The sequence below is a fragment of the Perna viridis genome, chromosome 12 (genome assembly GCF_037379345.1).
Source record: "Perna viridis isolate PV_CMFRI_1.1 ecotype Kerala chromosome 12, ASM3737934v1, whole genome shotgun sequence".
NCBI classification, from domain to species: domain Eukaryota; kingdom Metazoa; phylum Mollusca; class Bivalvia; order Mytilida; family Mytilidae; genus Perna; species Perna viridis.
In genome coordinates, this window is record NC_142456.1 from 13,352,632 (window position 1) to 13,366,598 (window position 13,967).

The 13,967-nt window shown below is 32.3% G+C and overlaps 1 protein-coding gene across 4 annotated transcripts in view; it reads left to right on the forward strand.

Moving 5' to 3' along the window:
• LOC148601271 (uncharacterized) overlaps positions 1-13,967 on the forward strand; it is a 34,788-nt gene that overhangs the window by 9,362 nt on the left and 11,459 nt on the right. For 2 of the 4 annotated variants that reach the window (XM_088555972.1, XM_088555973.1), the window contains exons 2-5: positions 37-84; positions 4,697-4,720; positions 7,232-7,602; positions 13,827-13,935. In XM_088555972.1, the coding sequence (XP_088412098.1) occupies positions 7,256-7,602; positions 13,827-13,935 (456 nt within the window). In that variant the 5' untranslated portion in view covers positions 37-84; positions 4,697-4,720; positions 7,232-7,255. The remainder of the gene's footprint in view (positions 1-36; positions 85-4,696; positions 4,721-7,231; positions 7,603-13,826; positions 13,936-13,967) is intronic. The other 2 variants (XM_088555974.1, XM_088555975.1) reach the window with 1 other exon arrangement.

The following is a 13,967-nucleotide window of genomic DNA, read 5'->3' on the forward strand; positions in this document are numbered from 1 at the left end:
CACTCAGTTTTTTTACATTTCTTGTTTTCTTTTCAGGACAAAAAACATGGATTTTGTGAGTTTTCTTTGGAGTTCTATAGAAAGGTGAGTTATAATATATATTTCTTGTTTTAAATATTGATTTTAAAAAGTAGAAAATTCAGCTTTTCTGTGACAATCAATCAGCATGTGACATAATCAGACCCATCTTAGATAGCCTATTTCTACATGTACTGGAAAATATGGGGAAATAAAATACTTATTGACATTGATATTTGTATCAGATATTTTAAAGTATAACATGTACATGACAATGTGCATCACTGATCTTTTTTTCCATTGAAATGAGTTAAATAAAACCCAAAATGTTGAGACTGACCTTTACACACTTAATAGAGGGATTCACATAATGTATGTGTTGTATGTGGAACAATTTTTTTTCAGTATTAAACCAATGGCACAGTAGGTTATGGAAGCTAGTTTCATTTAAGGTTTAAATACCAATCCGTATAAAATTCAGACATTTCCAATGATAGAGGTGACTCATAGTGCAGAAAAAACCCTCCAAACAAATGATGCTTTTTCAATCTTTATACACCATATTTTAATGCAACTATTGTCCTTTCTGCATACAGAAATGTATTTCAGAAAAAAACTATGCATACATGTACATCTGCCACTAAAACCAACTAAAGCAAGAATGATAACTCTTGCTAATTGCCAATTTATGGACAATGTATGTAATTTGATCTCATAATTGCAACAACAGAATGACTAACTTAAGGAGGTAAACCTAGGGTAAGGGACACAACTGTTACAATTCATCGGAATGTTTGTATTCAGCATTGTGCATCAATCTCATGTAAGCATCAAAATAACTTGGATTGAATTCATTCTGCTTCAAATGAAAGCTTGATAGGTTTTGGTGAAATTGAATATGATACAAACGTATCACTGATTTTTAGAGTTATGTCCCTTACCTTCTTAAAACTGGTCATGTGGTCTGTTTCTGCATAAGAAACTAAAGTGAATTTGGTGGGTTTTTGACATGCATGCATCACTCTCTGATATTTTAAAATATCTTACCCAAATTTGTATTTAAGAATTGGCTATGATAAAAAATTTTATCATAGCCAATTCTTATAAATTAATTTTAAAACATATTTTGGTCTTTAAACATGATTAAAGTAGCTGTGAATTTAGCTGAATAGGGGCGTGTCAATATTTTTTTCATCCATTGAGATATAACAAAATTATTTCAACCAATTAGATTACAGTATTTATCTATACTTGGTTGTATTGTACATTAAAACCTGTTTCGACTGATATTTAAAATATCTTACCCAAATTTGTATTTAAGAATTGGCTATGATAAAATTTTTTATCATAGCCAATTCTTATAAATTAATTTTAAAACATATTTTTGTCTTTAAACATGAAAAAAGTAGCTGTGAATTTAACTGAATAGGGGCATGTCAATATTTTTTTTTATCCATTTAGATATAACAAAATTATTTTAACAATTAGATTACAGTATTTATCTATACTTGGTTATATTGTACATTAAAACCTGTTTTGATTGAACCCTGAATGAACTGGGTACCTGTCTTTACCAAAAATCTTCAGAGTCTCTTTTTGTCAGTTTTACTTCATATTCATTTGGAACATGTGTAGACTGAAAACTTATCTTAATGGAACAATCTCTTCCCCAGAGGTGGATCCAGACACTTTGAAAAGGAGGGGTGCATGCTGGGGTTCTCCAGAAAAAGGGAGTGCTTGGACACTATATGCCATTTTTGATCTATTTTTTACACTTGACAATGTCAAAGTTTTCCAATAAAAAGTAGGTGTGGCAAGCCTCTGCACCTTCCCTCTGGATCCACTGCTGTCTGAAAGAGGTTTGGTTAAGATATGTTGTACTGTACTTAGATAAATGTTGAAATTAGTTATCACTGTATGAATATTTTAACATGTAGATATTTTCAGTGATTAGATTGAACTTTTCACACTACAAATTCAACCAATATCACATGCTTTTAGATGAGTTCTGTACACAAAATGTTAAGAGTTTTGTTCACATGACAGGACTTATATGCCCTATTAATCCTGTAAAGTAGTTAAAGTAAAAACTGTCTAACTAGGTTACTCTTGTTTGTGTTTGGTTTCCACACATTTTACAGAGAATTCTTGCATACCAGTAATTGACTTTTAAAGAACATAATTCTGAAAAAACACTTTGGGTTAGGTTTGCGTGTGAATAAAATAAGGTTTGTTTAAGAGTATGAAATGTGGTTCAGTTTAATCAGGCCAACTATTCTTGTACTTTCTGTTCAGATGACTTTAGATTTCAGTTTTCTTTTTAAAGCATTATTGAGATGAAAAATGTTATACCCTAGAGGGGTATAATTATAGTAATGTATGATACAATGAGCACCCTTCACTTTTCTATTAATCGTTCTATACCACTGAGTTGAATTTAAAAAAAAAACTTTCACAGAATCTTTATTAAAGGTTTGTATCTTTTATTTCAGAGTTGTTCTGATTGTTATACTACCATGAAAAATTTGCTGTCATATGGTATGGCACTGTCGTTCCTGTTGTTGCCATCCTCCATAGGCACTTGGTTTTCATACAGTAACTTGAATTGCCTTGTTTTATGAACATATAAGGTCCATCTCTTATCCCAAGTTCTACATCACTGAATGAAGTTTGGTGAAACTTTTATATATTATTTTTTAAAATTGAGGATGTGCACCTCATATTTTCAAATTTGATATGATTTTTTTTGGTGGTCTCCTAAAGCGTTTTTATAGAAAGAGTACCATCAATTTAGTAAGAGTTGATTTTTTTTAGACCATATGTTTGAGGATATTTTTTTGGACTGTGTGCTGGAGGATCATCTTTCAATGGCTTTTGATAATGTAATACATTAGTTCTTGAACACTTTTAATTTTTACGGTCAATGGCCAAAAGGTTAATGTTATCAAATAAGAGATGGGATCAATAAATCATTGACAAATCAAGTGGAAGAGTTCCAGGGTTGTAACCCCCTCCCTTTTACTGGAAAATTTTGCTAATTTATTTAAAAACCTGGATTTAGATAACCGAATTATAGTCTAGAACCCACCTCCTTTTTATTTTCTGGATGAGAACCCCCACTTTTTTTATACAAATTTCTGGATCTATCCCTGATTTAGTGAGCAATTCTAGTTCAATTACATGTAGATTAAAGCATAACATTGTAATAACTATATTTTTGTTTTAAAAGCATTTTTCTTATGACATATACATGTAAGAAGGGTTTGTTTAAATATGACTGAATTAACTATTCATGATTTTCTGAAAGGTAGAGGGAATAACCAAAAGGACAGAAATGTACATCAATTGTGTCCCAGTTCCGTAGGCTAGCTGGGACACTAAACTTTAAACAAGTATTATTTTGTATCAGAGAAGAATGAGCTATTTTTAATGGTTGATACAGGGTCATGTGTTATTCATTAATGTGAGTTTAAATGTCAAGAGGTCATTACCACACAGTAATGCCAGCTTAAGATTCTTTATTGAAACACAGACAATAGTTGCTTATGCAAAGGGCATTATCAATAAATCAACTGTCCTTTGTAAATGATATTTCCATCAACATTGATACCTGTACATGTAATGCCCTCGCCTGCAACATGAGGCACTATCAGGATTTCAGGCATTATCACTTAGGTAATCATTTTATTATGATGATATCATCTACATAAGCGGCTACTGTATTACATGTATCATGCAGAGTTACTCCAATACCAGCTGTTGGTCATGATCTGTTCAAAGATGGACTAAGTTGGGGACTATATTTGGACGGACTAAGTTGGGGGCTGTGTTTGGACGGGCTAAGTTGTGGGCTATATTTCGATGGAATAAGTCGGGGACTATATTTGGACGGACTAAATTGGAGGCTATGTTTGGATGGACTAAGTTGGGGGCTATATTTTGATGAACTAAATTGGAGGCTATGTTTGGACGGACTAAGTTAGAGGGTATATTTCGATGGACTGTGTTGGGGGCTATATTTGGACGGACTAAGTTGGGGACTATATTTGGACGGACTAAGTTGAGGGCTGTGTTTGGATGGACTAAGTTGGGGGTATATTTCGTTGGACTAAGTTGGGGACTATATTTGGACAGACTAAGTTGGGGACTATATTTGGACGGACTAAATTGGAGGCTATGTTTGGATGGACTAAGTTGGGGGCTATATTTTGATGAACTAAATTGGAGGCTATGTTTGGACGGACTAAGTTAGAGGGTATATTTTGATGGACTGTGTTGGGGGCTATATTTGGACGGACTAAGTTGGGGACTATATTTGGACGGACTAAGTTGAGGGCTATGTTTGGATGGACTAAGTTGGGGGCTATATTTGGACAGACTAAGTTGGGGGCTATGTTTGGATGAACTAAGTTGGGAACTCTGTTTGGACGGACTTAGTTGGGGGCTATGTTTGTATCACCTTGTTCAGTTACACTTTTCTGTAACAAATATTCATGATATTGTTGATTTTATTGTGGTATATATTTCTATTTTCATTTGATAGCAGATTGTTGACATAGAAATTGAAATTCAAGATTGATTTTTTCCCCACAGATCTATAAATTCAACATGTAATTTTCTGCATCAGTTATTATCCAAATTTTCCTATGATGACATGAATATTTCATTTCTTTTGTAGTTGAGCAATATTACATGAACCACGGTAAGCTTTTATAGATAGATAAAAGCAGATATACAATTGATTTTAGATGATTTGCCATAGTGCAATCAAACATCCTGTGTTTTTGTAAGTAAGCCATTACCTTAAATTGACATTAACAGGTAATACATGCTTTGTTGAAGAGCAAAGAAATTACATAGTGTCAATAGTTGCAAGATTTAGATCATGTAGATGGAATAAAAGATAAGTAGATGTTTATTTTTTATTGTCATTTTATTGGATGATGGATGAATTGTTTACAGGTAAGACAGCATTATTATACCTCAATTATGAGGTACATTAAATCACTTTTTCTGTCTGTCAATCCATTCATCCACCTGTCCATATCTTACACTTTTCTCAGCTTCTTTTGGAGGGACTGTTTAGATATTTGTATGGTAAAACTGTATGGCTTTAATTGTATGATTACTCCAAGAGTGGTTCCTCTCTTATTTACTTCCTGTTTGCTGTACAACTTGATCTGATGGTAATGGTTGAAGGGGTATTCTTAGTCACAATGTAGCATGTAGCATCCTGTTTTTGAAAGGAGTTGAGCTAGCATCCAAAATAAGTCATGACTAAGAAGAATAACTTTAAATATCTTTAGATATCTTATTTTAGTTATCGTTTTAAATATTTAAAAGTATGTTAATTTAATAGAAATCAAATATATTATTTTTATATACATGTATATATTTTTTATTTATATGTTTGGTGGTTAAAACCAAAATGTGAATTTTTCTTAAAATAATTTTTGCTGCCAATTTTCTATGAAAGCAAAAAATTGCTAAACACTCAAGTTATACCTCAATTTTCAGTTGACAACATACACTGTAGTAGGTAGATTTCTTGATATTTTAAGATTCCAGATTTTTTTGCCCAATTTAGAGTTTTGAATTTTCCACATAACAAAATAATGATTTTAACCTTTCATGAAAAGTCCTTTTTTATGCATGGTCATTAGGGATAAATGTTTTAAGCAGGTGGTATATATTGATCATGCTGTCTTTCAGTCTGTTCACAAATCCCCAGTTCTAATCCACAACTCCCCTGAATCAGCTGAATGGATTTTGATGAAACTTTTACAAATTCTTTATTACATGATGCCATATTTTGTTTTTCCATCATAATGATTTCGGGGATTTTCCAATGCAAAACATGGACTTTGTCATTGGTCAACTATCTTCTAATCAGCAACTCCAAAACCACTGAATGGAACTTGATGAAACTTTCACAATATTTTATGATGCCATTGTGCACCCCTATTTTGTTTTTCCATCTGAATGACTTTTGAGGTTTCCTGATCCTAAATGTAAACTTTATCTTTGGTTGACCTAGAAAGCCGTCTTTTTTTTTAATCCACAACTCCTTGTAAACTGCTGAATGGTGTCACAGGATGCCATTGTGGACCTTCTACTTTGTTTTTCAGTCTGACTGACTTATGAGGTTTCCTCGGAGGGGAGTTGGGGTATCTTCAAGTGAGCTTTATTTTTTTATGTTATTTGAATATATTTGGGCAACTCTTTAGCTGTACCTGTGTAAAATGATTTTTTGGGGTCAGCTGCTGTCTGCCCTGTGGTATTATGATTTCCTTGTCATTCATTGAATACCTGTGGGTGGCCTTGGGTTGACTTTTTAATCCCAGTGCGGTTGTTGTGTCTTTCATATATACTCCATATCTATTCTCGTTATATTTGTTTACTAGCAATTTCTAGTTTATATTAATACAAGGACTGCAGTAATTAATAATTTCTATTAATGTCCTTTTTTTAATTTTGCTGTTGATCAATTTTTGTAGAACAAAGAGCTTTGTTCTTCAGCATTTACAAAATAGTTCATGGAATTGAAATATGAATGTGTTTAGTTTCATTATTAATATTTGTGTCAGCATTTCAGATTCTCCTTATTTTTCAGTAGTCAATAAATCTACAAAACTACAGAGTTTTTGAAAAATGTATTTGTTTGCTAAGCAATTTCAGTGGTACAATGTGCAGTTTTTTTGTAGACAAATATCAGTCTCAACTAAAAATTGTTTGTTTTGAATTGATGGTTTAAATTGCTCAATTACCTTTGATAAAATACATGTACATGTATCTCATTGGAATTTCTAGATTATTTAACACACATGTATCAAATAAAACACTCTCAAAAACTCTCTTTGCTGTTAGAATTTGGGCAATACAAATAGGTCAATCTCATTGTGTCAGAATATGTCCATATATTATGAAAGTATTTTTATTTGTGGATACCAATTTTCATGGATTAGGGTAGATAAACAAATTCATGGATTCTTGAATTTCTGGTTTTGAGATTTTCATTACACATTAAATTTTGTGGTCTGGTCTACCCACAAAAACCATAAAAATTGGCTCCCATGTGAAGGCTCGATTCACCTGAATTTCATGTGAATTCTATCACAAAGTTTATTTGCTCAATTCAGGTGAAAATCATGTGAAATAATTTTGCCTGTGTAGCCTTAAAATATTTAACTTTAAAAGCATTACTATTTTACAGTTAACACCTTCTATGAATTGAGCTATGAAGAAAATATCTAAGGAGCTACAAGCCATGGAGAAGTTCTTAGAGAGGATGGACTCAGGAGAACTTGTCACACCGCTACGTCTGTTCTTCGTACTGATAGTGTCAGCTTCAATGATCACAGCCATTTCATTCAGTGTTTCACCCGATGAAAGGTTTCACTTAGAAGATGAAGAGGAGTATGTAGCAAATCTGTCATCAAAACCATTTGTATACAATTTTCATGAAGCAATGAAAATGAGAGAAGAGAATTTAGAATTCTACAATTACCCGTCTCACCAGTGGTTCATAGAGAAACGCTCAGGACTGTCATTAGAAGAGTTTTGGGACCTGTATGATAGTAAATGGTAAATTAATACTTTCACTATGAATTAAGTAATTGACAATATCATCTGATTGTTTTTTGTTTTTGGTTTTTTTTTGGGGGGGGGTTTGTTATTTTGGGGTTTTGTTTGACATTTTCTAAGTGGCAGCTTATTTTTGCAATTAACAACCAGGTGTATATGAGTGGCCATGTATTTGGAAATTTTAGTATACAAGGTGCTTCATGATTTCTTAGTTTATGAGAAAATATTGATAAAAGAAATACATTTCTGTAATAATTAGGTAAAGAACATGAGAATCCCATTACATCATTTTTTTTCTATGCTCTTTTATTTAACTTTCAGCTATGTAACTTAACTTTATGTTACATACTGTAAACATATGGATTTTAGTGGATTGTAAATTTCGTAGACTTATCCAAGTGAACAATTCAGCGTGAATATTTTTTTTTGGCATTTAAACAAATGTTAAGCATTAAAAACCAGTTAAGCAGGTAATATTTTTCACATTTATCTGTTAACCCAAATTAGAACACCTCAAGAACATTAGATTTACAGATTTACTCCTTTAATTTTCCAGCATTTGATATCTAGTGCTGAGTCAATGCATTGAGAGTTTTGTTTTTTTTACCATACTTAATTTGATAAGTGGATTACAAAGTGAAATAGCTAAAAATCTAACTGGCGATGCCCATATTAGGAATGGGTTTTCCAAGGAAAAAGTTTGGACAGTTTCAGGACATGAAATAAAAATTTAAGATATTTTGCGGGAAATTTGACATTTTTAAACCTGATCTTATCAACTTTTTTGCAAATTTTAACATAATTTTGCATGGTGTCTATGGTAACCCTATTTGTTGTGTGTAAATTTTTTCCAGAAAATTTTACTGAATTCTGAAGGCCTTGTCTTGAGCTATTTCTAGGTATATAGATTTACAGATGCTTGACATTTTTTTAAAGTGATAAATGTAACAAAGCATCAGATTACAAGACCAAAATTAGGCAGTTTTACAATACTGTGGAGTGCTGGCTTAAACGGAGCTGCCAATATTTAAAAAATTTCTTTACATCTTAGAAACTGTTTTTATGCTATGATTTCATACAAGGATTAAAAAGATGTAACTTATGGTACAGACCAATGTTATTGTTAGCTAAGAAGTCCCTAACAACTAATTATGCAGAATTTTTGTAAAGTTAACAGAACAGTCATTGAACTGATTCATGTGTGAATATAGCTTTTGCCATTACAAAGAAAGAAATATATTTTTAAAAGGTCAATATTTGTGCAGGTTACATGTAAAATAGTTAACCGGGCAACTTTTAAGTACACAATAAGCAAAGGTTTGTGAACCTTAACCCTAGAGAAGGCTTTTTAGTATTTGGTTTTCAGTTCATTCAGATTTCTGTGATTTTTCATGCGATCAGCTTCAAATGCACTATTTTGGCATTAAAACTGTGTTAAAATCTTATAAGACCCCAAATTTAGTGCTTATATGTACATTTGGGTTGTCATTTTGTATGTTTTAAGTGGAAATTTTCTTTTAAAAGATGATTGTAGAAAAAATAATGAAATGCAGATCTGCACTTAGGTATAAGGAAATTTCTCCACTGATGAAAAGGAAATGGCCTAGTATGAGAATACCTCTAAAATTGTTATCAGTTGTCCAATTTTGATAAATTTGGTATCGTTTTACCCCATAAGAAGGTAAGCTTTCAAGAAATAACTAGAAAATTACAATATTTAATATTGCATTCTGCTGAATACAAGCATTCCAGTAATTTGTAAGAGTTGTGTCCCTTACCCTAGGTCTGCCTCCTTAAACAGTTAGAACTTAAAATTGAATTCATCAAACAATTTCACCTTACCACAGTAATATCAACTCATGACTAAAAGTATTCTAATATTGTAGTTAGTGTACCTTTCAGAAAATGTGCTTCAGGGAAATTTTTTAATATTACATGTTAATGTACATATTTTCATAATCATGGCAAAGAAAAAACTTTAGAGAATTTTTTTTTCTTTTACGCATGTAGACTTAAGAAAGCAATCTGTTGCATATATGAAAAAACTTTTTTTTTTTTAAATTTGGCCAAATATGATTTGTATTCATTCATCCTATAACACACCTTATACACACGTTGAAGGTAGAAAGACAACTGCTTTTATCATCAATGTCGTTAAATAGAATTATGATCAGATGTGCTAAAGGTACAAGAACACAATTAATTTCATAGTGCATTTCAACAGACCCATTTTGACTAAAAAAAAATCCACTGCTTCAAACTCAACAATACTTCACCAATATGGAAACATGTATAAAAGAAGATTTCTATAAGAGTGCCATAAAAATTCACCATCATTTTTTTTATTTTTAGCGCCTTTGCATCGTAGACATGGTAGACATGAAACGTGACCACTGCCAAATGTCCTAAATTTTGATCTTCCACAAGACCAAATCACAACTTCCACATAAAATTACAGAATGGAAAAAAATCCCATGTAAATTTGATCTTAAGCAATAAAGTTTAGGACAGCAAAGAAAATAAATCAGAGAGAAACATACTTAAAAAAAAAAAGGAACTATATTCATATACATTGTACAACGAAAAGTCAAGGGCAATTAATTGTGATCTCATACCTAAACGTGTCACTCAGTCTTCTACATACAAACCTTTTTAGTTTAACATTTAGGCCTTCAGGTACTGATAAAGGTAAATCATGTCAAAACCTAACCCCTTTGGATTTGTAAAATTAATTTGGTATATGTTTGTATCATATTCAATTTCACCAAAGCCTATCAAGCTTTCATTTGGAACAGAATGAATTAGTCCAAGTTACTTTGATGCTTACATGAGATTGATGTAAAATACTGAATACAAAAGTTCCAATGATTTGTAAGAGTTGTGTCTCTTACCCTAAGTCTACCTCCTTAACTAGGTCTTGGATTTATGTTCAGATTTAATACATTAAACTGATATGATAGGAACATGTTGTGGGGTCAGCTGAGACAGGTTCAAATGTATATGCAGAATCCAACCAAGTTTAACCTGACAAAACATAATACACTTGGTCAGATACAAGAAATAAGTCAGGCCAAAACAAACTTCTGTCAGCCATATTTCCTGGAGACTGATCATTATGAAACTCTTAATATTTTCTAAACAGAATTATTTTATAAATGGATCTTTCAAGTGAATTTTTTATCATAAGAAAAAACAAAGTTGTGGTGAACAAACCATGTAGTTCTGTGAAATATTTCTGCTAAATAATTTTAAATAGTTGAAATAGTTTTCAATTTATTCAGGGTTTTGTTAATATGGATTTCACTGTCCATTCATGGCATCTTAGTTGTATGTATTGCTTCAGTGATAGATTTTATTTCTTTCTTGTCAATGAAGTTATAATATCAGAAGAGATGAAATGATAATGTCCTGTTGATGTTTAAATTAATCATGTAAGACATGTCTCCTTGCCTGTCATGTCTGTAACAATAAAAGATTTTTACAAATCACTTCCTCTAATTTTGCAGAGGTGTAGACAGATGTGGTTTCTTCCTTAATTTGCATACAGGGTCGTTTTGGATTGTCTGCCATGGGTTGCAATCACTTAAAAAAATTTTATGAAAGTCAAAAAAGAGAAAATTGTATAGCAGGTATAAGCAGCCAAATATTTTTTTAATATATTTTTGGCTGTGTTATTTCCATGACTTATACAACTTTTTTTATACCACTGCAAACATTTTGCAGTTGAAAATGGTGTGCTGCAGATGGCTTCATATGTTTCATCATCTGTGAACACTCCATTTTGTGTGATCTCATGACCAGTAATGGTTGATCTCAATAAAACTTTACAAGGTTCCAAACCACTGAATATATACCAGTATTCATTTTGGGTTTATAGTCCTACTGTTTTTGAAAAGGGGCCCAAAAAAAACCATTTCCTAAAATTTAACATATTCTCAAGTATAAATAATGGATCTCTTTGATATTTTTCCACAATGTGCGATATCAATATCACAAAGGTGACTGGGATATTGAGGGATAAGACCTGTCCTGCGTAGAATTGAGGGCTGAAAAGGAAAAAAAAAATGCTTTTTTGGTTTCAAGCAATAGCATTAGAACATGTTTATCAATTTCTTGAGAATCAATACCACAATAGAAAGCTTTTTATTGAATTTGAGGTTTAAAAAATTGCCAGAGTTAGCATCTTGTAAAACTTAAAATAGAAGCTTATGAATTTTTATCACAAGGTCCCATACCTTTGAAGTCAGGCTGAGATTGATTTTGTAGGTGATTACCATATCAATAGAAGAAGTCAGGGCCTGAAGGGGTTAAATACAGCACATATCTGGTTTCTGATTAATAACTTGAGGAGATAGGTATGAAGGTTTTATACAATAAAAGAAAGATTGGGTTTTGGCCTCTGACTAAGAAATAAGCATTTTACTAGCTCACTTGGTCATGTGAGCTTTTGCCATCACTTGGCATCTGTCATCATCTGTTGTTGTTGTATTTTTGATCCTTGAAAAAATATGGCCACTGTTACAAAAAATTGAGACTAGGGGTCAGACAGTGTTTGTTTTTGCACATATCTCCAAAACCATTAGGTTTATCCAAATTTTGACAGGGTATAAGTAATTCCATGATGGGATTTATCTTCAGTCAAATTTTGGTGAAAATGGATGAAACCATGGAGTTATTCCCCTTTTTGGTCATTTTTTTTTTTATTGTTTTTGATGATATTACCTCCAAAATTCTACTCCTCAGAAACTACTCTACAGGATTCAATGGAAGTTGATATGATTTTTATTTTGTTGGGTATATTGCACAAAATTACTTTTGGATTTTTGATCCATAAAAAAACATGACTGCTGTTAATAAAAATAGAAGATAGTGGTCAGACAGCAGTTCTTTTGCACATATCTCATAAACCCTTAGGTTTATTTGATTCTAACTTGGGATAAAAGTGTTTCAGCATGATGAGATCTATCTTTGGTCAAATTTTGGTGAAAATCAGTTGAACCATGTTGGAGTAGTTGCCCATGGGGGTCAAAATGCAGTTTTTTGCAAATAACTTGAAAACTGTTAAATTTAGAAAAATTCTGGTGGAAGGTTTAATTGCTCACTACAGATGAACCTATTTTGAAATTTGTCGAGTTATGGCCCCTGAAACAGATTTTGTTGTCGTTTTTCACTTGTTCAATTTTGAAAATCTTCTTTTCTAAAACCATAAGACAACATTTTTAATGAAAGTTGGCTTAATTGTTTTTATAAGGTATCCTGCAAAGTGATCATTTTAATTTTTTCATTGGTAAAAAAAAAAACATGGCCATTGTTACATAAAATAGAACATAAGGTTCAAAATGCTTTTTGATTGATTGATTGATTGTTGGTGTTTAACGCCCTAACAGCAATACTTTAGCTATATCGGGGCAATGAACATGAAATGGATGATAAAATGAATATGTAATGATGATGAGATGTAAAATGGGATGGGACACAAGGATAATAGGCATGAGAAATTTTAATTGCCACTGGAAATAAGGAGAGGGGGTAGGGTCTGGCAATTTAGCCTCATGCAGCTGAAAGCAAATGTTCTTATTCCTTTCAAATACCACAGCAGGGTTCTTTAACATGTGAGGAACGTAACTTTTTTCTCAACAAGTGGCATCACTATGGTTTATGGTCAGGTTTTCTGTATTGTGATCTGATGACCCTAGCATGTAACATGCCAGGGGTACCCCATTCCACCCCCTGTGTATTGGAAATACCAGCCCATCCCCCTCAAGAAGTGTGTCTGTACCTAGTCGGAGATCAGCGTAGTCTTTATGATTGTTATATGATGTTTTGTCTGTTTCCTTGTTCTAGTTATTGTCTAATCTTTGTCTGTAGTCCTTGTCTCTAATCTTTGTCTCTAATCTTTTTCTCTTGTCTTTGTCTCTAGTCTTTGTCTCTAGTCTATTGTATTTTAAATACCCTGTTCCTCTTTATAATCATGCTAACTAAACAACTCGGCCATTTTGGTAACACTGTTTTCTTCTGTTGGAACAGAAAGGCTGAGTAGTTCTTATTGTCTTATCATGGTATCCATGATTTTACTCACCCTATGCTGCTTAATATATATTTTCTTTATCAACCTATGATTGACAGCTGGATATGGCCCTATCCATATTGGACAATAGATATTTACCAGGTACTCGTATGTATAAATGTATGTTTAATGATTATAGTAATATATTCTTTTTTAGGCCTGTGGTTGTTACTGATGCAGCTGATTCATGGCCTGCTATCAAGTGGACCAAAGATTTCTTCCTGAAGAAGTATAGCAATGATACTGTTATGGTCAAAGTTAATCTGGTAAGTCTCAATGATACTCCCAGGGTCACAGT